At 44.6% G+C, this 22,983-nt stretch overlaps 1 protein-coding gene across 1 annotated transcript in view; it reads right to left on the reverse strand.

The window, feature by feature from the left end:
• LOC135779459 (C-type lectin domain family 4 member A-like) overlaps positions 1 to 17,387 on the reverse strand; it is a 37,282-nt gene extending 19,895 nt beyond the window's left edge. The window contains exons 1-3 of the mRNA XM_065290172.1: positions 17,186 to 17,387; positions 16,972 to 17,106; positions 16,242 to 16,340 (exon numbers count right to left, since the gene is read on the reverse strand). Coding sequence (XP_065146244.1) covers positions 16,242 to 16,340; positions 16,972 to 17,106; positions 17,186 to 17,387 — 436 coding nt within the window. The remainder of the gene's footprint in view (positions 1 to 16,241; positions 16,341 to 16,971; positions 17,107 to 17,185) is intronic.
• Positions 17,388 to 22,983: the final 5,596 nt, after the last annotated feature.

Here is a 22,983-nt window from a genome sequence, read left to right on the forward strand (position 1 = left end):
TCACTCTACGGGAGACGGTGATGGCATCGCTCCCTCCACCGGTAGAGGGCCGGGTGGAGAATCTTTGGTTTCGTTTTGTTTCTGTTCCGCCGGCTTCTCAGCCGGCACCCACAAAACCACAAAAAGAGTGCATTCCTATTCCTTCTCCAGGTCTCCAGAGGATCGAGAGAGATGTGAGCGGGCATTCACATGCTCTTCCTCCCTCTCCTCTATCGCCAGCGGGTGTCCTGAGGAGTTCCAGCTCTCCGCTGAGGAGACGGGACCACCAGCACCCTCCTCGGAGTCTGTGCTCTCCGCTGAGGAGACCAGACGACCGTCACCCTCCGCGGGCTTAGGTCAGTGTCACACACACACATACTGTAGATACTTATGCTGTCTCAGCAGACGTACCGGCAGTACCACCTGTCCCGCTCAGCCGCCCCACCGCGGGTACCCCGGCAGTGCCGTTAATTCCCCTCGTACGGTCCCTGGGGGCTTGGCTTCAGCTTCCCAGCTCGTCTCGTTGGGTTTTACGCACTGTCCGCCTCGGTTACGAAATTCAATTCATCCGGCACACACCCAAATTCTCGGGCATTCGTTTCACCACGGTGAAAGCGTCCGACGCACACGTACTGCGTGCAGAGGTCGAAGTCCTGCTGGCGAAGGACGCGATCGAGCCGGTCCCTCCAACCGAGATGAGGTCGGGTTTCTACAGCCCGTATTTTATAGTACCCAAAAAAGGCGGTGGGTTGCGACCGATCTTGGATTTGCGCGTTCTGAACAGATCTCTGCAGAGGAGGTCTTTCAGGATGATAACACCGAAGCAAATATTCAATTCAATTCGCCCCCAAGATTGGTTTGCGGCAATAGACCTGAAAGACGCGTACTTTCATGTGTCCATTCTCCCTCGTCACAGACCGTTTCTCCGGTTTGCATTCGAGGGACGGGCATACCAGTACAAAGTTTTACCGTTCGGGCTATCCCTCTTTCCCCGTGTGTTCACGAAAGTAGTGGAGGCGGCGTTAAAACCCCTCAGAGAGAGCGGCGTTCGCATATTGGCTTACCTCGACGATTGGCTTATAATAGCGCATTCTCGACGGACGCTTTGCGAGCACAGAGATTTAACGCTTCGGCATCTCGCCCGTTTGGGTCTTCGGGTCAACTGGGAAAAGAGCAAACTCTGCCCCACGCAGAGGATCTCTTTTCTCGGTATGGAACTGGACTCGATCGATTTATCGGTGCGTTTAACAGAAGAGCGCGTCCAGTCAATTCTGACTTGCTTCGGTTCATTTCGAGGGAAGAATGCGGTCCCGCTGAAACAATTTCAGAAGCTCCTGGGGCATATGGCAGCAGCAGCGGCCGTGACACCGCTCGGACTGCTCCATATGAGACCGCTTCAGCGTTGGCTTCATGATCGAGTCCCGAGGAGAGCGTGGCGCGCCGGCATCCATCGTGTAGCTATTACACCTGCGTGTCGCCTAACATTCCCCCCGTGGTCGGACCCCGCGTTTCTCAGGTCCGGTGTGTCCATGAGACAAATCGCTCAGCATGCTGTTGTACACACAGATGCGTCCGACACGGGCTGGGGTGCCACGTACGACGAGCTTACAGCTTCAGGGGTGTGGACAGCACCCCAGTTGCACTGGCACATCAATTGCCGAGAGTTGTGGGCAGTATATCTGGGACTTGTACGCTTCGCTACGGAGCTGCGAGGGAAGGATGTACTAGTACGCACCGACAACACTGCGACCGTTGCGTATATCAACCATCAAGGCGGTTTGCGCTCCCGTCACCTGTCGCATCTCGCTCGTCATCTCCTCCTTTGGAGTCAGAAGCATCTGAGGTCCCTTCGTGCCATTCACATTCCGAGCTCGCTCAATACAGCGGCGGACGCGCTTTCTCGAGCTGCGCGCCCCGGCAAATGGCGACTCCACCCCCAGACGGTCCAGCTAATTTGGAAGAAGTTCTGTCGTGCGCAGATAGACCTGTTTGCGTCGCCGGACGATACCCACTGTCGCCTATTTTATTCACTAACCGAGGGCAGCCTCGGCGTGGACGCTTTGGCGCACAGCTGGCCTCGGGGGATGCGCAAATACGCATTCCCCCCAGTGAGCTTAATCGCACAGACATTGTGCAAAGTCAGGCAGGACGAGGAGAGCCTTTTACTGATCGCCCCATATTGGACAAACAAGAATTGGTTTCCAGAGCTAATGCTCCTCGCGACAGCCCCTCCCTGGCGGATTCCCCTGAGGAAGGACCTTCTTTCTCAAGGAGGGGGCACATTATGGCACCCGCGCCCCGACCTGTGGGATCTCCATGTGTGGTCGTTGAGCGCGCGCAAGGTTTAGGTGATTTACCACAAGCGGTATCTAACACAATCGACGCGGCTCGAGCTCCGTCCACGAGACGGGCTTACGCGTTTAAATGGAACCTTTTCGTCACCTGGTGCTCTTCGCAACGCGAGGACCCCAGAGAATGCCCTATTAACATTGTGCTTTTATATCTTCAACATAGGTTAGACGGTAGGCTGTCACCCTCCACCATTAAAGTTGATATCGCTGCTATTTCTGCTCATCACTCACTTATCAACGGCAGATCAGTTGGCCAGCATGATTTGGTTATTAGATTTTTAAGAGGCGCTCGTAGGCTAAACCCCTCGCGCTCTCCTTCTATTCCTCCCTGGGACCTGTCCATGGTGCTGAAAGCCCTTCAGGCCCCCCCGTTCGAGCCTTTGCAATCTGCAAGTCTGAAGCTTTTAACAATGAAAGCTCTGACCCTGCTAGCATTGGCTTTAGTGAAGAGAGTAGGGGATTTACATGCATTCTCTGTTGACGATTCGTGCCTTCAGTTTGGTCCTGCTGCCTCGAGCGTAACATTGAGGCCCAGACCAGGCTACGTGCCCAAAGTTCCCACCACTCCTTTCAGAGATCAAGTGGTGAGCTTGCAAGCGCTGCCTCCGGAGGACGCAGACCCAACCATGGCTTTGTTGTGCCCCGTACGCGCACTGCGACTCTACGTGGATCGCACGCAAAGCCTCAGAACCTCAGACCAGCTCTTTGTTTGTTATGGTGGCCAGCAGAAAGGGAAAGCTGTCACTAAGCAGAGGATGTCTCATTGGATAGTTGATACTATCACCCTGGCTTATAATCTTCAGGGTATTCCTTGCCCCTTTAATTTGAGAGCGCACTCCACACGGAGCGTTGCCTCATCTTGGGCTTTAGCTCGTGGTTCCTCGCTAACAGACATCTGTAGAGCTGCTGGTTGGGCGACACCTAATACGTTCATTAGATTTTACAGTGTTCGTATCGAGCCTGTATCCTCTCGTGTTCTTTCCTCACCAGGGAGGGCACGGAGAGCAGACTCGCAGGTCGGCTTGCAGCCTCCAACTGATGCTTCATAACTGTGTCAGTATGGAAGGCCTTCAGAACAAAAATGCGTAATGGTTTGAATTGTTCTTCCTCCGCTGCCTTGGCAGCCTTTGTTGCGGAGCATTGGCTGTCAGCCTTTCACTAGCTGTATTCTTACGAACCTACGTGTTTGGCTTGGGCTCCACATTGTGTCCCAACGGGTTCCTTTGTGAGTATTTTTCCGTGGGGTTAATCCTACCAGCCCACGTTTCCCTTAGCAGAGCACTGCTTTGCTTACACAGCCACGGCTGTCTTTATTCTTATCGTCCACCATTAGCCCTTAAGAGGGGCGGTGGCTTCCGCAGCGTTCCTATCCCGCTCAGGTAGGGCGCTTCCCAGTCGCTGGCACTTCTGTGGGTTAAAGGAACATCTAGTGCCCGGCCTTTCTGCCCTATCCTATTTCTCCATTTCCCCGAGGGGATTTTGGAGGATTTTCTGCAGACACTGGAAGAGGTCAGCCCCTAGTGGCGTTTTGGTAGGGATTCCCAATTCTTCGGTCACGACGTGACGTCGTAGTGACCGACTGAAAGGGAACGTCACGGTTACGGATGTAACCCTCGTTCCCTGAAGGAGGGAACGGAGACGTCACGTCCCGTCGCCACAGGTGCTGCCACCTGCTGTTACGGCCGGTCACACTTTCCGGCTTTCTCAGCGAAAAAGAAGCTAATTTCCCTATTTGCACCTGCTGCTTATATACGCACCTGGCGGGGCGGCGTCAGCATTATGCAAATATCTCAATGCCAAGTTAATTGGCGTTTTAGTAGTATTCGAAGCAGATTGGTCTCTCTAAGCGAGTTCCCAATTCGTCGGTCACGACGTGACGTCTCCGTTCCCTCCTTCAGGGAACGAGGGTTACATCCGTAACCGAGACGTTCATCAGAATGTTGCAAAGTTCCTTGTTAACATCAGAAACCATTGCCCGAGGAAAACAATATGTACGGGTAGCCTTGCTTTCAAAGTTTCTGATAATAGAGTCATCCACTATCAGCGTGCTTGGCTCGGCTGCTGTCTGAGCGGAACGCCGCTGCCTGTATGATATTGAGTGTCTTTTAGCTCTGTAAGCTACTGGCTGATGTGATCTGTGTCCATTAACATTTGGGGATTCTTCACCCAAACTCATTAGCGCTTCAAATCTATTTTCAAGCCGTACAGGGGGTGGTAGAATACCAATATTGGCTACTCGAGTTGTACCCATATCTGGGGTAGATGATGCTAATGCAGCAATTTGTGACACTCATGACAGTCTGATGTCTTGAGCACTTTTGGGTCTCGCACCCTGTTTATGCCATCGGTTTGTGTCCTCAATTACTTTAGGTTTTTCTGAGCTCACTATGACCTGTTTAAAAACATTAGGTTCACAGGACTCACCAGCTTTATGTTGAGAAGGACCACGATGAAGCTCCACCGTATGTTCTGGCAGGGTTGGCAGTGCCACAAGTAACTTTGTTTCGAGAACTGCAATCTTTTGTAAAAGTTTGTGGCAGTTTGAGCAGCAGGTGGATTGAGATCCAAAAGAAGGCATTTTATCTTCTTTTCTTCTGATTGAGTGTGGGCAGCTGTGTTGTCCTGTTTTAGGATTGTCAGCTGCCGGCAATAGCAGACTGGTAGGCCGCTATGACAAAATCCCCAAGTTGTTGAATATTCCAAATATCAATATGGTTCCAGGAATTTGTAGTTTTAGTGTGAGTGCCCAATTGTTTAGTTTGAGCACTGTGCTGAACTGCTGGTAGTTGAATCAAAAGATAAAAGCGAAAAAGCAAAAGCGCAAAGCACAGAGCGCAAGTAAAAGCGTCCGATCAGTAGCGAAGCTGGGGCTATCTTTAAACAGAAGTAACTGCAGCTGCTTGCCAATCAATTTTATATATTTTACGGATAACTCAAACTATTTTAAAAATAAACGTTACTGGAATAATTCGAGGAATGCTGCATTTGCATAGAACATGTTGTCTTTCTTAACGCAAAGTGGAAGTCTTTCTGAAGTGAAAAATCGATCCCTGAGCAATCGATCCCAAATAATTCAGCACCTTCACTTGGTGTACTAGACTACATAGATATCTATCTATCTGTCTATCTATATATCTAGTCTATATCTTTTTATTTATCTATAATCTGCACTACCTGAATATTGTAACTTTAGTCTACTACTTGTCTCTCACTCTTAATTCTCTCAAGGCGTCCTTTGGTAAATTCTCTCCACAAGTTGACATAATGCAATGCATTGTGGGGGAAATGAGAATCGTTGCAAACTTCTGTAAGATAGTACCTACTTTTGCGTATTATATTCCGTTTTGTGATACTCAACAACATAAAATACGATGGATAACAGTTTAAATGTTTATTACCAACAAGCAAATTGCACAAATTCGTTGAAAAATGTCTACAAAATTACAGGTATCCGGTAGATTTTTGGTCCCACTCTGCCCCTGCCATCATAGATGTTGGCTCTTGCAACCTCTTCCTCATCCCAGTTAATACCAAAAACATTTAAAAAATGGTCTTTAAGAGACCCATTAATAGACAGTGGTGGTTAACCTGCAACAAGGGCTTTAACATTTTTCAAAATCAGCTACCCTGCCTTTATTATGTAAGGACAGGACCTGAAATGGTAAATAAAGTTACTACAGGAAGCATTTTTCTGAGCTTTTAACAAAGTAATCCTTTTAACACGGAGGCAATAGGTTTCATAACTTTTAAAATAAACCGATGAAAGAATTTATCATCAAAATATCTATAATAGTTGTTTTTGGTTTAAAGGGTTTTGCTTATGCATGAGATTTTGGTTGAAAATGTATTTATATTCTGTGTAAAAATATTCAATATACAGAAAGATAAGATGACAAACACTTTTCACGGCATGGTACTATACTGTAGCATAAAGCTGTACTGTACATGTAACTATTTCTTTTAATCTATTTTGACTTAAATGAAATGCATGATTACCTTGTACCACAGCTTGGAGTTCATCACTCTTCTTTCTGAATTTTTCTCTTTCTTCAGTCAAGATTCTGTTATTGTTTAGTAAATCGCTATAGTTTGTAAGTAACCTCTCATTTTCTTTAGTCAAGTTATAGTTGTGTGTTAGTAGTTGGTTTGTGAAATAGACACAGATGACTATTACAGCAGTCAACAGAAGAACAGACAATAAACACAAACACACTTGAACTGATCTGTGTCTTCTGTTCTTCACTGAGACTCTTCCTGAAAATCACACACATCAGATTACATTTGTCTTCATCTCATTCCCTATTGATTACATGTTAATGCGAACTCGTGAAATTAAGTTTAAGTTCAGGAGAAGCATGGCCATGCAATCCAACCAATCAGTGTGAAAAGGTGTCTATAAAAATCAGTCCCTCACCTCTGTCCCATAACAGTTTTTGCAGCATCCCTCCTAGACCCCATCACCTTACTATCAGCTAGTACATCTATCCCAGTTAAAGAGGGGGGAGTACTCTGCGTTCGGGCTAAAATTCTGAGCTCGGAGCCCTCCCATTGGACACCACCCCAAGTATGCTTTATCTCATTAACCTATTAAACTCGTGAATTACTCATGTTTAATCTTATGTCAGCTTCAATTATCTTTACAAGAACTGAAAAAACTATTTCCCTGTCTGAATGTTATATTTTTATATAAAGGTGTATATAAATATTTAGAAAAATATAAAGAAAAATATTTGACAACACAAACACATCAGTACCTGTTTAGAAAACCTACGTAAACAAACAGAAAAGGCTACTGTATATAATCATTTACATATCCAGACAGACAGACAGATCAAAATTAAAAAAAGAAATATAAATATTTAGGCTAATATATAAATTTTGACATTACAGTATAGTACTCACAATAATTTCTTGTATAACAACAAACAAAATTATTAAATACAATTACTATACAAACTGGTTCTGGTGTTTTACTTCATGAGTTTATTTCACTGTTAGATTATTTTCTCACAGATCCATCTAGTAGTAAAATCACATGAACGATTAGCCCATCCTGATGAAGATATTACAGCAAAGTTCTGACTGTAAGATCCGGGGTCTCTGTTAATCCAGAAACTGAAACACCAATGAAACACGAGATAAAAAATCTTACTGACACCTTCTGATCTTCAGTTAAATGTAATGATCTCTCACCTTAATTTCAATGTGGTGCCATCAACCCATTTCCACTCCCCTCCCTCTTTACTCAGACCAATCCAATAATTAAATCGACCAGATGTAGCATTCTGCACAAATTCCTGTCATAATCAAACAGTGATAAATTATACATAAATACTCATATAAATGAATGTTTACATAAACAAACAGATTAAATCTCATTGGTCATCACTCACTTGTTCCTCTTGGTTGTTTATAATCAGCAGATTTGCTTCTCTCTGTTCACAGTCTCGTCTGCTGTCACTCCAGGTTCTCCTCTCAGTTGAAATGTAATAAAAACTGAAGTTGTAGTAAATCCATTTGAAGTTATCAGAGCGCCAATCTGTTGAAACAACAGCTCAGATATTAACTTTGTCAGTGCTGAAATAAACACAATGCTGAAACTATCCACCTTTGACTGTGGATAAGACAACATTTACTATATTCTTGTAGTTCAATTGGTAGCTCATTGTGTTTGCAGCACAAAGATCATGGGTTTGATTCTCAGGGAACACATTTATTTCGATAGTCCACTTTAGACATTTTACTTATTATAAGTAACTTTGCAACTACTTATCAACTACCAATCTTTAGAGAATTAGTAAACTGTCTGCTTAATATCTACTAACACTTTATTGTGATGATATCTCAACAGACATTCAACTGTCTATAAGTATCTTTGCATGTGCATGTCAACTTATTCCACTAACTCAAACCTCTTCCCTAACCCCAACCCCTACAATCTACTAATACTCTAATGACAGTTAGTTGACGTATAGTTGCAAAATATTGAAAGTTAGTTGACATGTAGTTGCAAAGTTATTTATAGTTAGTAGAATGTCTAAAGTGGACTATCAAAATAAAGTGTAACCTATAAATGTATAGTTTGAATGCACTATAAATTACTTTAGATTAAAGTGTTTGCTGAATGCATAAATATAAAGCTGATGGTGAAACTCTTTGCTGTTAGTTGAATATGTGTAGGCCTACGTCAGATGTTTTGAGAGGGGTCCAGCTTCAGCCGCTGCACTTACTGTACTTTCTCATACTTGCAGTCTTAGACACATTCACTTCCTGGCAGTGATGTCACTCGCAGGAACGTCTCGGTTACGTATGTAACCCTCGTTCCCTGAAGGAAGGGAACGGAGACGTCACGTCATGACCGACGAATTGGGAACTCGCTTAGAGAGACCAATCTGCTTCGAATACTACTTAAACGCCAATGAACTTGGCATTGAGATATTTGCATAATGCTGGCGCCGCCCCGCCAGGTGCGTATATAAGCAGCAGGTGCAAATATGGAAATTAGCTTCTTTTCGCTGAGAAAGCCGGAAAGTGTGACCGGCCGATAAACAGCAGGGAGCAGCCCTGTGGCAACATACGTAACCGAGACGTTCCCTTTCAGTCGGATTGGGAATCCCTACCAAAACGCCACTGAGGGCTGACCTTTTCCAGTGTCTGCGTTAAGCCCTCCGGTTCCACTTAAGGTGAAGGAGAATTAGGTTTTAAGGCAGAAGGCCGGGCACTAGATGTTCCTTTAACCCCACAGTAGTGCCAGCGACTGGGAAGCACCCTATCTGAGCGGGATAGGAACGCTGCGGAAGCCACCGCCCCGTTAAGGGCTATTGGTGGGCGAAAGTCAACTGTAGTTGAGAGATAAAGACAGCCGTGGCTGTGTAAGCAAAGCAGTGCTCTGCTGAGGGAAACATGGGCTGGTAGGATAAAACCCCATGGAAAAATACTCACAAAGGAACCCGGTGGGACGCATTGTGGATGCCCGAGCCAAACACATAGGTTCACGAGGATGCAGCTAGTGAGAGGCTGGCAGAGGATGCTCCGCAACATCAGGCTGCCAAGGCAGCGGAGGAAGACAAATCAAACCATTACGCATTTTTGTCTCGATGGCCTTCCATACTGACAGTTATTGTGTAGCGTCAGTCAGAGGCTGCAAGCCGACCTGCGGGCCTGTTTTCTGTGCTTTCCCTAGCGAGGAAAGGACACGAGAGGAGACAGGCTCGACACGAACACTGTAAAATCTAATGAACGTATTAGGTGTCGCCCAACCAGCAGCTCTGCAGATGTCTGTTAGCGAGGAACCACGAGCGAGTGCCCAAGATGAGGCAACACTTCTAGTAGAGTGAGCTTTCAATTTAAATGGACAAGGAATGCCCTTTAGATTATAAGCAAGGGCGATAGTATCAACTCTCTAATGAGACATCCTCTGCTTAGTGACAGCTTTCCCACTCTGCTGACCACCGTAACAAACAAAGAGCTGATCTGAGGTCCTGAGGCTTCATGTGCGATCCACATAGAGGCGCAGTGCGTGTACGGGACATAATAAAGCCATGGTTGGGTCTGCCTCCTCCGGGGGCAGCGCTTGCAAGCTCACCACCTGATCTCTGAAGGGAGTGGTGGGAACTTTGGGCACGTAGCCTGGCCTGGGTCTGAGTGTTACGCTCGAGACATCAGGACCAAACTGAAGGCACGAATCGTCGATGGAGAATGCATGAAGGTCACCTACCCTCTTAACAGTGGCCAATGCTAGCAGGGTCAGAGTTTTCATTGATAAAAACTTCAGACTCACAGACTGCAAAGGCTCGAACGGGGGTCCCTGCAGGGCTTTCAGCACCATGGACAGGTCCCAAGGAGGAATAGAGGGAGGGCGCGAAGGATGTAGCCTTTGTGCGCCTTTTAGAAATCTAATAATTAAATTGTGCTGGCCGACCGATCTGTCGTTTATTAAAGAGTGATGTGCAGATATAGAGGCCACGTCAACTTTAATGGTGGAGGGTGACAGCCTACCATCTAACCGGTGTTGAAGGTATGTAAGCACGATATTAATGGGGCATTCTCGGGGGTCCTCGCATTGCGAAGAGCACCAATCGAGGAAAAGGTTCCATTTAAGCGTGTAAGCCCGTCTTGTGGACGGAGCTCCAGCCACGGCAATGGTGTTAGATACCGCTTGCGATAAATCACCTAAACCTTGAGCGCGCTCAACGACCACACATGGAGATCCCACAGGTCAGGGCGCGGGTGCCATAATGTGCCCCCTCCTTGAGAAAGAAGGTCCTTCCTCAGGGGAATCTGCCAGGGAGGGGCTGTCGCGAGGAGCATCAGTTCTGGAAACCAATTCCTGGTCGTCCAGTAAGGCGCGACCAGTAGAAGGCTCTCCTCGTCCTGCCTGACCTTGCACAGTGTCTGTGCAATTAAGCTCACTGGTGGAAATGCGTATTTGCGCATCCCCCGCGGTCAGCTGTGTGCCAACGCATCCACGCCGAGGCTGCTCTCGGTTAGTGAATAAAATAGGCGACAGTGGGTATCGTCCGGCGACGCAAACAGATCTATCTGCGCACAACCGAACTTCTTCCAGATTAGCTGAACCTTCTGGGGGTGGAGTCGCCATTCGCCGGGGCGCGCAGCTCGGGAAAGGGCGTCTGCCGCTGTATTGAGCGAACCTGGGATGTGAATGGCACGAAGGGACCTCAGATGTTTCTAACTCCAAAGGAGGAGATGACGGGCGAGATGCGACATGTGACGAGAGCGCAAACCGCCTTGACGGTTGATATACGCAACGGTCGCAGTGTTGTCGGTGCGTACCAGTACCTCCTTCCCTCGCAGCTCCGTAGCGCAGCATACAAGTCCCAGATATACAGCCCACAACTCGCGTCAATTGATATGTCAGTGCAGCTGGGGTGCTGTCCACACCCCCGAGGCTGCAAGCCTGTCGTACGTGGCTCCCCATCCCGTGTTGGATGCATCTGTGTGTACAACAGCATGCCGCGAGATTGGTTTCGTGGAAACCCCTGCTCTCAGAAATGCACGGGGTGAATGTTAGACGACACGCAGGTGTAATGGTTACACGATGAATGCCGGCGTGCCACGCTCTCCTCGGGACTCAATCGTGAAGCCAACGCTGAAGCGGTCTCATATGGAGCAGCCCGAGCGGTGTCACAGCCGCGGCTACTGCCATATGTCCCAGGAGCTTCAGAGGGACTGCTTTTTTTCCCTTGGAATGAACCGAGGCAAGTCAGAATCGACTGGATGCGCACTTCTGTTAAACGCGCCGATAAATCGATCGAGTCCAGTTCCATCCCGAGAAAAGAGATCCTCTGTGTGGGGCAGAGTTTGCTCTTTTCCCAGTTGACCCGAAGACCCAGACGGGCGAGATGCTAAAGCGTTAAGTCTCTGTGCTCGCAAAGCGTCCGCCGAGAATGCGCTATTATAAGCCAATCATCGAGGTAAACCAATATGCGAACATCGCTCTCTCTCAGGGGCTTTAACGCCGCTACACTACTCTTGTGAATTCACGGGGAGAGAGAGACAGCCTGAATGGTAGTACTTTGTATTGGTATGCCCGCCCCTCGAACGCAAAGCGGAGAAACGGTCTGTGGCGAGGGAGAATGGACACATGAAAGTACGCGTCTTTCAGATCTATTGCTGCAAACCAATCTTGGGGGCGTATTGACTGAAATATCAGTTTCGGCGTCAACATTCTGAAGGATGGTTTTTGGAGAGTCCGGTTCAGAACACGCAAATCCAAGATCGGTCGTAACCCACCGCCCTTCTTTGGAACTATGAAATACGGGCTGTAAAAGCCTGAGCTCATCTCGGCTGGAGGGACCGGCTCAATCGCGTCCTTCGCCAGGAGGACATCGAGTTCTGCACGCAGTACATGTGCATCGGACGCTTTCACTGTAGTGAAACGAATGCCCGAGAATTTGGGTGTGTGCCGGTTGAATTGAATTTCGCAGCCAAGGCGGATCGTGCGTAATAACCAACGGGACTGGAAAGCTGAAGCCAAGCTTCCAGAGACCGTGCGAGGGGAATTAACGGCACTACCGGAGAGCTCGCGGTGGGGCAGACGAGCGGAACAGGTGAGACTGCCGGTGCGCGCGCCATAGGAGCGCACGCAACTACAGTGTGTGTGTGTTGTGACACTGACCTGAGACCACTGAGGGTGCTGGTGGTCCGGTCTCCTCAGCGGAGAGCTCAGACTCCTCAGTACAACTGCTGGCGATGAGGGAGAGGGAGGATGAGAAAGTGAATGCCCGCTCACGGCTCTCTCGATCCTCTGAAGACCTGGAGAAGGCATAGGAATGCACTCTCTTTGTGATTTTGTGGGTGCCGGCTGAGAAGCCGGCGGAACAGAAATAAAACGAAACCAAAGATTTTCCACCCGGCCCTCCTCCGGGGGAAGGAGCGTGCATTCACCGTCTCCCGAAGAGTGATCCCATCCGATCCCAGGTCGCCCGTCTCAGGGCCGCTTAGATCCCCGTTTACCACGGGAAGTGGGTCGAGCGGGCGGGGCGGGCTGCCAACGGCTGTTCCCCCTCCGATGCCTGGATGACGTCCTGGGGGGAGCCGCCGCAGGGCACCCTCGGCGAGGAGCAGACTGGGCAGCCGGTGTTGGTGGACGAGAGGCAGGCCTCTTGCACCGGGGCATGATCTTGGAGATCGCTTCAGTCTGCTTCTGAGCGGCGGTGAACTGCTGAGCAAATGACTCCACCGACTCGCAGAATAGGCCAGTCTGTGACACTGGAGCGTCCAGGAACTTGTTCTTGTCCGCTTCCGTCATGTCAGCCAGACACAACCACAGGTGGCGTTCTTGGACCACGAGTGTAGACATCACACGACCAATCGCCTGCGCCGTCACCTTCGTTGCGCGGAGAGCCAAATCAGTGGCAGCCCGGAGCTCCGAGAAGACGGGTGAGTAGTGTCCTCCCTCGTGCAGATCCCATAAGGCCTGCGCTTGATGGACCTGCAGCAAAGCCATTGCATGCAGAGACGAAGCCGTCTCTCCACAAGCCTGATGGGCAGCGCCCGTTAAACCGGACGACTGTCTACAAGCCCGAGAGGGAAGGGTTGGGCGGTCCTTCCAAGAGGCAGCGGTGGCCAGACACAGCTGCATCGCGACCCCCCGTTCCACAGGAGGGATCCCCATGTAACCCTTAGCGGCTCCGTTGGTAAGGGGGGGAAGGGCTGAATCGCCCGTAATCGGGTAGAGTACGGAGACTTCCATGTCCGTGACAGCTCCTCGTGCACCTTGGGGAAGAAAGGTACTGGTGGAGAGGGCTGTGAAGCCCGGGCAACTCCGAAGAACCAATCATCCAGGCAGGACGGTTCGGGCTGAGGGGGGTTAACTCACTCTAACCCTACGGTCTCCGCCGCTCGAGCGAGCACGGCCACCATCTCCGGGTCAAACTCCAGCGTCACGACCCGACCAGGGGGAGGAAGAACGTCGGAGTCAGCTTTGGAAAGAGGGGCCCGACCCTCGGGTGTTGCGGTCAAAGTGGATCCAGAGGGAGGCACAATGGATTCTACAGCCATCGTAGAACACGACGCTGCAGTCTCCATAGGCATCTCTACCAGCTGAGGACAGGAAGGCTGAGAGCCGGAGGACGAACCCACCGACCGGCTCAGCACAGTTAGACGCAGATCGTCCTTAGAGAGCTTCACGGCCGCTCCGTGGCGGCGGTCAGAACTCACCCGACGCGAACGCCGTTTGCGTAGAAACGACAACCGCCTGCGTAAATCCAGAAGGGACATCTCCTCGCAGTGAGAACATGCATCCCCAGCGAACGCAGCCTCCGCATGCTCGATGCCCAAGCATGACAGACAGCGCTCGTGACCGTCCTTTGGACCCATTTACTTGCCGCATCCAAGAACACACGGACAAAAAGCCATCCTGAAAAGGACGCTGATCAACGGATATACGAGAGAGTGGCTGTCTTTAAAAAGACACAAAGCTCTCTCGTATCACTCTTTAAGGGAAATCACTCTAGATGCTCAGTTGATGATGCGCACAGGGATCAGCAACGCACTCACTAAAACTCAAAACAAAAAAGATGCAGAGTAGTGGAAAAACTGCGGCGTCCGCTGTGGTACTGCTAGTCCAACCAACTTCAGCAATCGTTTCCCACCAGAGCAGAAAGTAGCTTCTCAGTAGCAGATACTGCCGGCTTTCGAAGCGATAAAAGCTAATTTCCATATTTGCACCTGCTGCTTATATACGCACCTGGCGGGGCGGCGCCAGCATTATACAAATATCTCAATGCCAAGTTCATTGGCGTTTTAGTAGTATTCGAAGCAGATTGGTCTTTCTAAGCGAGTTCCCAATTCGTCGGTCACGACGTGACGTTGTAGTGACCGACTGAAAGGGAACCGGAAGTTTGTTCACGTGGCCAATGGAAGCTGGAATTATTACATTTACTTACCATAGCAAAGAAATGCATTTTAGACAAAAATAATTTTTCCTTGTTTATCACAGGATTAAATAAACTGTATATTTTAGTTTCAAGTAAGACTGTTTTTATATTTACAGCAAAGCTAATAATTATCAAAGATAATACAAGAGCAATAAAAAGAGAAATACAAAATTATAGTTTAACCTAATGTAAATTTTTAAGACAGGGCTTTCAACGACAGCAAAACATACTGCAACATAATGTGTTGTACCAGAGGGGTTTCAGAAAATAATGAAATTGATTTGTACATACAAACAGGACAGAAGAATTATATGCATTTTGCTTAAATTTAATTGTAATTTTGCTTAATTAAAGGAATAGTCTACCCTTTTGCCATATTAAACTATGTTATTACCTCAACCTAGACGAATTAATACATACCTATCTTTTTTCAATGCATGCACTGTACAGCGTGTTGTGAATGTGTTAGCATTTAGCCTAGCCCCACTCATTCCTATGGTACCAAAAAAAAGTTTTATTTTGTGGCACCATACTTACTGGTATAACTCCTCATGTAACAGTCTTTAAATAGGAAAAACACAGAAGTGTTTGGTGGCTTCCCTGTTTGGTACCATAGGAATGAATGGGGCTAGGCTAAATGCTAACACATTCACAACACGCTGTACAGTGCACGCATTGAAAAAAGCTGGTATGTATTAATTTGTTTAGGTTGAGGTAATAACATAGTTTAATATGGCAAAAGGGTAGACTATTCCTTTAAGTTGTAACATAAACCCCCGTCATCTGCCCTCACTCCCCAGAATATACAACCCATGATCCTTTTCACCCTGTCATCCACCATCTTTGATTACTGTCATCACCTGTTCACTATTATCTGGACTCCATATATAATAATTGTCTTATTCATTGGTCAAATCTCATTAATGTTAAGTGTATATTTGCTTGTCATTTTATGTTAATTGTTACCTGTCGTCCTCCTCATCTATCGTACACATATCGTGACATAAGTACATCCAGCATGATCCCACAAGAATTTGTACATATTTTACGAGTTGGCTTATTTGTATGAATTTATACAAAGTTAATTGTCCAAAGATGTACGATTATCAAAAAAATAAAAAACAATACTGAAACCCCACCCATAACCCCATCATCACAGGGGTCAATGCTAAAGGCAAAAACATGGACATCAACATAAGAAATATAAAAAATTTAAGTGTATACGACATTCTGTTAAAAAGTTGTTTTACGACACTCGCCATTATGAGTTAATTGCCCGTGATGTCACTGCCAGAAAAAGCATGTGTCTGATGCCCAAGCTCTATAGAGCTACAGCTAAATCTTGTGAGATGTTGGGTTTGAGGTTTGGTTAAGGGCAGTGGTGTGACTTACAGTACATTAATTTCTTTTTTATTAGTATTTCCTGGGAAATAAACGTAATACCTATTTATTAGTAAATAAAGTTAAATATTAATCATTCTTCAATATTAGAGAGTAAACATGAGATTACCTTGTTCATTAAGCCATCTGTTCAGTTCTTCTCTTTCATTTATTAACTCATCTCTTTCCTTGGTTAAGTTATTGATCTGGAGTATTAGCTGTTTTTTCTCTGTATACAAATACACGGAAAGCACAAATACAGCAGTCAGCAGAAGATCAAACTACACTACATGGACATTAGTGATGTTTACTAAGACAGCATCATTATTAGGCTACTATTGCACATAAGACTCGTGACCCTTCAAAATCAAAAATACCTCCGCATTAAGAATCTTTAAAGGGGACATATCATAAAAATCAGATTTTCCATGTTTAAGTGTCATAATTGGGTCCCCAGTGCTTGTATCAACCTAGAAAATGTGAACAAACCAGTAGTTTTGATAAACCCTTATCTGCTAGCATGTGAAAAAATATTGTTAATTGAAATTGATAATTCCACCCATTTATCTGCACTATACAACCACAACACTGCCATTTAGTGCTGACATCAACTCATTTGCATTTTAAAGGACACACCTAAAAACGTACTCATCAAAATATCTTATTGTTTTTGGTTTAAAGGGTCTCACTTATGCATTCAGAGATTTTGGTTAAAGATTTAATTATATTCTGTGTAAAAATATTCAATATACAGAAATAAGAGGACAAACACTTTTCACTGCATGGCATAGCATACTGTTAAGCTGTACATGTAACAATTTCTTTCAATCTATTTTAACTTAAAAGAAGCCCATGATTACCTTGTAAGTGGTTATAATTTCCCTGATTGTTGAAATAGACACAGATGACTATTACAGCAGTGAACAGAAGAACAGACAGTAAACACAAACACACTTGAACTGATCTGTGTCTTCTGTTCTTCACTAAGACTCTTCCTGAAAATCACACACATCAGATTACATTTGACTTTTCTTTCTCACTTACATAAATCAACTGATAAATGAATGTGAGTACCTGTATGTTGAAGCTCTTGCTGTCTTTCGTTACTCATCATCTCTGTGTTTATCATCATTTCATCATTTCTTACAGCTTCTGAACTATCATAGATGTCCACCATCATCTCCTCTCTCTCTCCTCTGTACATTTCCAAAGTCTCAGTTCTGATCACATCATTATAAATAATCTCAGACATCTCTGATCTCTTACTCTCAAACATTATAACACTGTGTCAGTGCTGTAGGTTTGTTTTAGTAAAGCATCTGGACCAAAGTTTAAACCCGGAAACTTCAGTGGTAAATGTGTGACATTCACCTTCATGTGACTGTGACATACAAAAGGACAATGCAAAAAGATTTTAGGGCATTCCATTTGTATTTACAGTTCATAAGTTAAGCATGCTTGTTTTTTTGTGTTTATTTTGTTAAATGTTTTAAGCATAAAAAACCAAGGTGCAGAAAATCAAACTAAACCTAAAATTGGACGTCAAGATATAGTTGTCTCTTTGAAGTGGTCTCAACAAACTTTGTGTAAAGGGTGCATGTCAGTTTAGTCACAATGGACTCTTTTGCATTTGCATTTCCTGTAGTTTCTTTATTTCTGTATTTACTTCCTGTCTTACTTCCTGTTTGAACTTAGTTTTTAAAGTTTCCCAACACTTTCTAGAGCAGGGCTATTCAATTAGTTTGTCGTGGAGGCCAGTTCATGAAAAGCATCTCAAATGAGGGGCCGGAGATATATCAGTGATGATGAATAAATTTTCCTACATTTAAAAATACTAAGGTTATATTTTGAAACTGCATAACAACAGGCTTTTTCTACAAACATGTATTTTAAAACTGCATTTAACAATGCATTGTTAGATGTCAAAGTAGGCTTAACACTGTAAAAAAAATCCATAGAAATTACAATGTTATTGCAGCTGGGTTGCCGGTAATTTATCGTAGATTTAAATTTATGTACTGGCAAGAGTTTGTTCAAAGTTAAATAAATTTTAAATATTACCACGTCTTTATCTTTACAGAATAAAACTATACAATAACAGCCTCATGCAAAGCATTCTGGGAACCAGAAATCATCATCAACCTTTTTCTGTTTTTTGCTTCAGATTTTGTTTCCCAGATTGTTTTGCTTGATGCTGTTTTTTTAGTTTTACTCTGTGAAGACAAAAACTTGTAAATGTTTAATGTTCATTTAACTTTGAACAAAATGTTGCCAGTAAAAAAAACATAAATTTAAATCTACGGTAAATTACAGGCAACCCAGCTGCAATTTCTACGGAATTTTTTTCACAGTGTTTATCTATATCCAGACGTGTTGATATGTTGTATTTTAAAATTGCATAACAACATCAGCGCATTATAAGATACCCAAGTAAGGGTGCGTTCACACGACCAAATTTCATTGACAACCGTATTTGCTTACAGGTGTGAGTCTGGAAGTGTCCTGTTCAGACAGCACATTACGACACAAATAGAACACTGTCTGTACGAACGAGCAACCGACCTCAAACCAGTATGCTATTCGCACGCGGTGCTTGTAACTATAGTGACGGACGTAAATATAAAAACGAAAGTATTATACAATGGACAAAACTTTAATTATGTAATGAACAAAAACAGCTGGTGTGTGTAACGCTAACCATTGTGCAGAGAAAAATAGACAAGGGTGGTTCCATATTTAAAGTTTTAATCTGCAAAATGAATGAAGCAACTGCACGTTTGACCAAGCAGATATATCCAGTACAAAAGTAATCCCAATGACTGGTGATATATTGACGTCTTCTGAAGTAAATCGATCCGTTTTTGAAAGAAAGTGAACTTTATTTACAGCATTATTAACGCAGTCACATAGGAAGTGCGCTTACGCTCCCGCTCTGTAGGTGGCACTGAGAGTATGGTTTACCAACCGCAGGCAAAACCAGCCTCTTAGCGCCACCTAGAGCGGGAATGTTAAGCGCACTTTATATGTTTCCAAGGATGTGCATTAATGCTAATAATGATGTAAATAACGTTCAATATCCTGCAAAACCGACCGATCTGTTTACAAGCAGCCAACATGTCACCAATAGTCATGGGGATTACTTTTGTATTGGATATATCTGCTTTTTGAGCTCTCAAAGTGGCGGTTGACTTCCATTCATATATGAATCACAGATGGGTTTTCTGCAAAATATCTTCTTAATTGCTGTACTGAAGAAAAAGGTGAGTAAATAAAGAGCAAAGTATTCTTTTTGGGCGAACTATCCCTTTTATTTTACACTGAACATTATATCGTCCACTTTTAAGGTTTTATTATTTTGCTCTCACTTACTGGGATACACGTGATTTAATGTAATATGCTCTGTGGCGTCTATGAAGGTAATATGTATCCCAAAAATTTACGGGTGTGAGGTCGGTTAGAGAATGCGGTTGTCAAACCCGTAAATAACCGAACTGCGTGTAAACGGAACCGTCTTAAGGACTCAAATACGGGTTTGACAACCGTATTATGGTACCATGTGTACGCAGCCTTATTCTACATTTAAATAGGTAAATAAGATCCATATCACACTTATTGAGAATTTAACTCATTTACTCACTTCAGTGCACATAACAAAAAAGTTTATAATATGGAACATAATTGTTTTATGCTGTTTTTGTCAAAGCTAATTATTACAGTAGCCCTATTTAAACTACAACAGCCATCTTAATAACTGGCAAACATTCGCACCAGTCACGTGACTCGCGCTCTGCAGCTCATGCTGTATGAAACACATGCGCATCAACTCGTAACTGTAGGGCCCGTTGTCTAACTAACTAAATTTATTCTAGAGATGTCTTTTTACAGACTACATAAAGGGCCGGATCAAATTACCTTGGGGGGCGGGTTTGGCCAGCGGGCCGCCAATTGAATAGCCCTGTTCTAGGGTTTAGCTGTCATTATCTTGTGTATATGGAGTCGTACTTTTCTCAGTTGTAGTTTTCTCAGCTGTACCTATTTATGATAATGTTTATTCGTGAAATTAAGGTAATTTACAATCAATATCACAAAAAGATCTTCAACTTTAAAAGTTCACAACATCTTTAAAACTATCTGAGCTATAATGAACCAAACAACTCATCTGCATCCATGATTGTATTATTTGTCCATTGTGGAGTTTTATTTTCTTGTGGTGTTTTGTAGAAAAATCTATTATTTTTATTTGTATGTTTTGGCTTTGAACTCACAGCTGCTACAGGAGTTGTGTGTTAAAAACTGACAGAACAATATTATGGGGGTATTATTGTTGCGAAATTACAAATAAATAGATTAATATTCACAAATAAATGTAAAGAATATATCAATATCAATATGTAAAGAGTTTCACAAAAATATATAAAACTCACAAATAAATAAAATGCTATTTGCAAATAAAAAATGTACAATTTACAAATGTGTTTTATGTCAAAAACACAACCCTACCTGGCATTTATTTATGGGGCCCTATCTTGCACCCAGCGCAATTGACTTTGTCAGTGACGCATGTATCATTCGTATTTTGCACCGGCGCACAGCGGCTTTTTCCCTCCACAGACGCACGTCGACAAACTAGGGAATGAACTTGCGCTCCCTGGGCGGTTCAGCGCAAAAAAAGAGGCGTGTTCCGGCGCAAACCATCCCTGATGCTATTTTGCAGTTTCAAAAAACAATTGCGCCACTGACCAGAAAAAAAAAGCTTAAAGTCAGTGGCGCGTTGCGCGTGGTTCATTATGCTATTTTAAGGGCGCATGCTTGATCATAATGTATATCATGCACAACGCGCATACACTTTGCTTATCTAATCTACACAGATGCAACAGTTATTTTTGCAAATCATAAATTGTTACACTTAAAAATATTAATACAAGAGATAAGGGGAATCATGGTGGTGAGCATTGTGGTGATAGTTTTTATTTATTGTGTTGCTGCGTTAAAAAATTCTCATGCAAATAACGATTAAAATATTTTCATAAGTTTGTTGTGTGGCTGTATTACGCTTATTTTATGTAAATAATAATTAAAATGTTTTCATAAGAAACCTTAATGTATATGAACTTGATTTGTAAGAGTACTTTGGGGTTGGACCTTGCTTGCGTTTCATGGGTCCGATTTCAAAGCCCCCAAACCCTTTCAGCGGTGAGGGTGGATGCAGCGATGTCCTCTGCTGGCGTCTGTGTAGAGGCAGATCCACCTCCTGTTACACGGCGTGCCCGATTTATGCTGGCAAGCTTGGGATTGCTTGGCGCAACGATGGGGATGCCAGCTGATGAGACTGTGGCTATTTCCTCTCACGCCTGTTTAACCTACGCTGATTTGGGCGGGTTTCTCCTATCCCCATACAAAACAACTTCTCTGTCTTTGACTGCTCTTACAAGAACGTCGGTCTCCTCGGCTGTGAACCGCTCCTGGCGTGCGCCTGGTAAATCCGTCATAATAATAGCAACCGGCCATGGAACTTGCGCCCTTGCGTTTAAAGGGAATGTTGGATAGCGTTCTGATTGGTTTATTTAACGTTACGCCCAAACCACACCTATGAATAATGAACCTACTTCAGACCAACCCCTTATTGATTTGCGCCCGGCGCAAGAGTTATTTCTCACGCCGGGAAAATAGCAACAGCGCCCAAGATCCACCCACAAATTCACTTGCGCGTTGCGCTTCGCACTTGCGTTTCAGATCGTTAAAATAGGGCCCATGAACTGCTTTCTGTGCATTTGTAACTCGCTGCACGCATTTGTAAATTGCATTCTGTGGATTTGTGGATTTGAAACATTTCTAACATCAAGACGTGGATAAGAATCCACAAATAGGTTGTAAGAATTTTGATTGATTCTGACCAAAAGGTCAGCCCTTCCTGGGAACACAGCAGGATGCCCGAGAGTGCAGTGTGTGTGCCCTGTAGGTGCCCGAGGCAGCAAGGACATCAAAAGAGAACTTTTTTGCAACACAACAAGTTTTCCTCCAGGACTCACGGCAGGGGACCAAGACCCCCAAAACACCCCTCTCGGGAACCAGAACTTTATCTCGAATACAGGAGACTCCCTGGAGAGTTACACTTGATTTTGAAACACCACATCTCCATACAACAACAGGATTCAATGTTAATCTGTGACAATAAATAAGTAAACTTAACCTAATGTTGGGAGACAACTCCTACCTTAGAGATGTTGACCAATCACCCACTGTATGTATATTAGGCAACACCCCTGAATTTTACAACAACCAATCAGTAGCAAACTCCTATATGCTTTGTCTCTCTGGATATTTAAGGGAATGATGTAAAATGGTTCGGTGGGTCTTTCTGTTCATGGAAATTCACCCCCATGATGCTGTATCTTTGATACAGCATCATGTATTTTATTTTACTTTGAGAAATCTGTAACCAGATATTCATCACTTGCCAGGTATGCATTATTCTCATTTGATTATATTTTTTTTCTCGTATTTGAATTGGAATGTGAATTGGCTTCTGAATTATGTTTTACCTACCTGGTTAATAAATTGTTATATTTGATTTTATTCTGTGTTGCTCGGTAAATGTTGACACTGCAAGTAATATCGTTGTATCCGTAGTTACCGTAAGGACTGAAATCAGGCTAGGATCGGCCCAATCCCAGTTAGATAGTGAATAATACATCAGCTGAGGATTTGAGAGATACGACTAGTAATTGGCGTTAGTTTAAGTGTACTTAGAAGCGTGGAGGCTGTGTTTCCGTTTAGAGTAACATTTCTGATTACTCTAAATAGGGTCAGTGTAAGAATTTAGATTGATCCTGACCAAAAGGTCAGCCCTTCCTGGGAACACAGCATGGATG

The sequence above is a fragment of the Paramisgurnus dabryanus genome, chromosome 10, assembly GCF_030506205.2.
Source record: "Paramisgurnus dabryanus chromosome 10, PD_genome_1.1, whole genome shotgun sequence".
NCBI classification, from domain to species: domain Eukaryota; kingdom Metazoa; phylum Chordata; class Actinopteri; order Cypriniformes; family Cobitidae; genus Paramisgurnus; species Paramisgurnus dabryanus.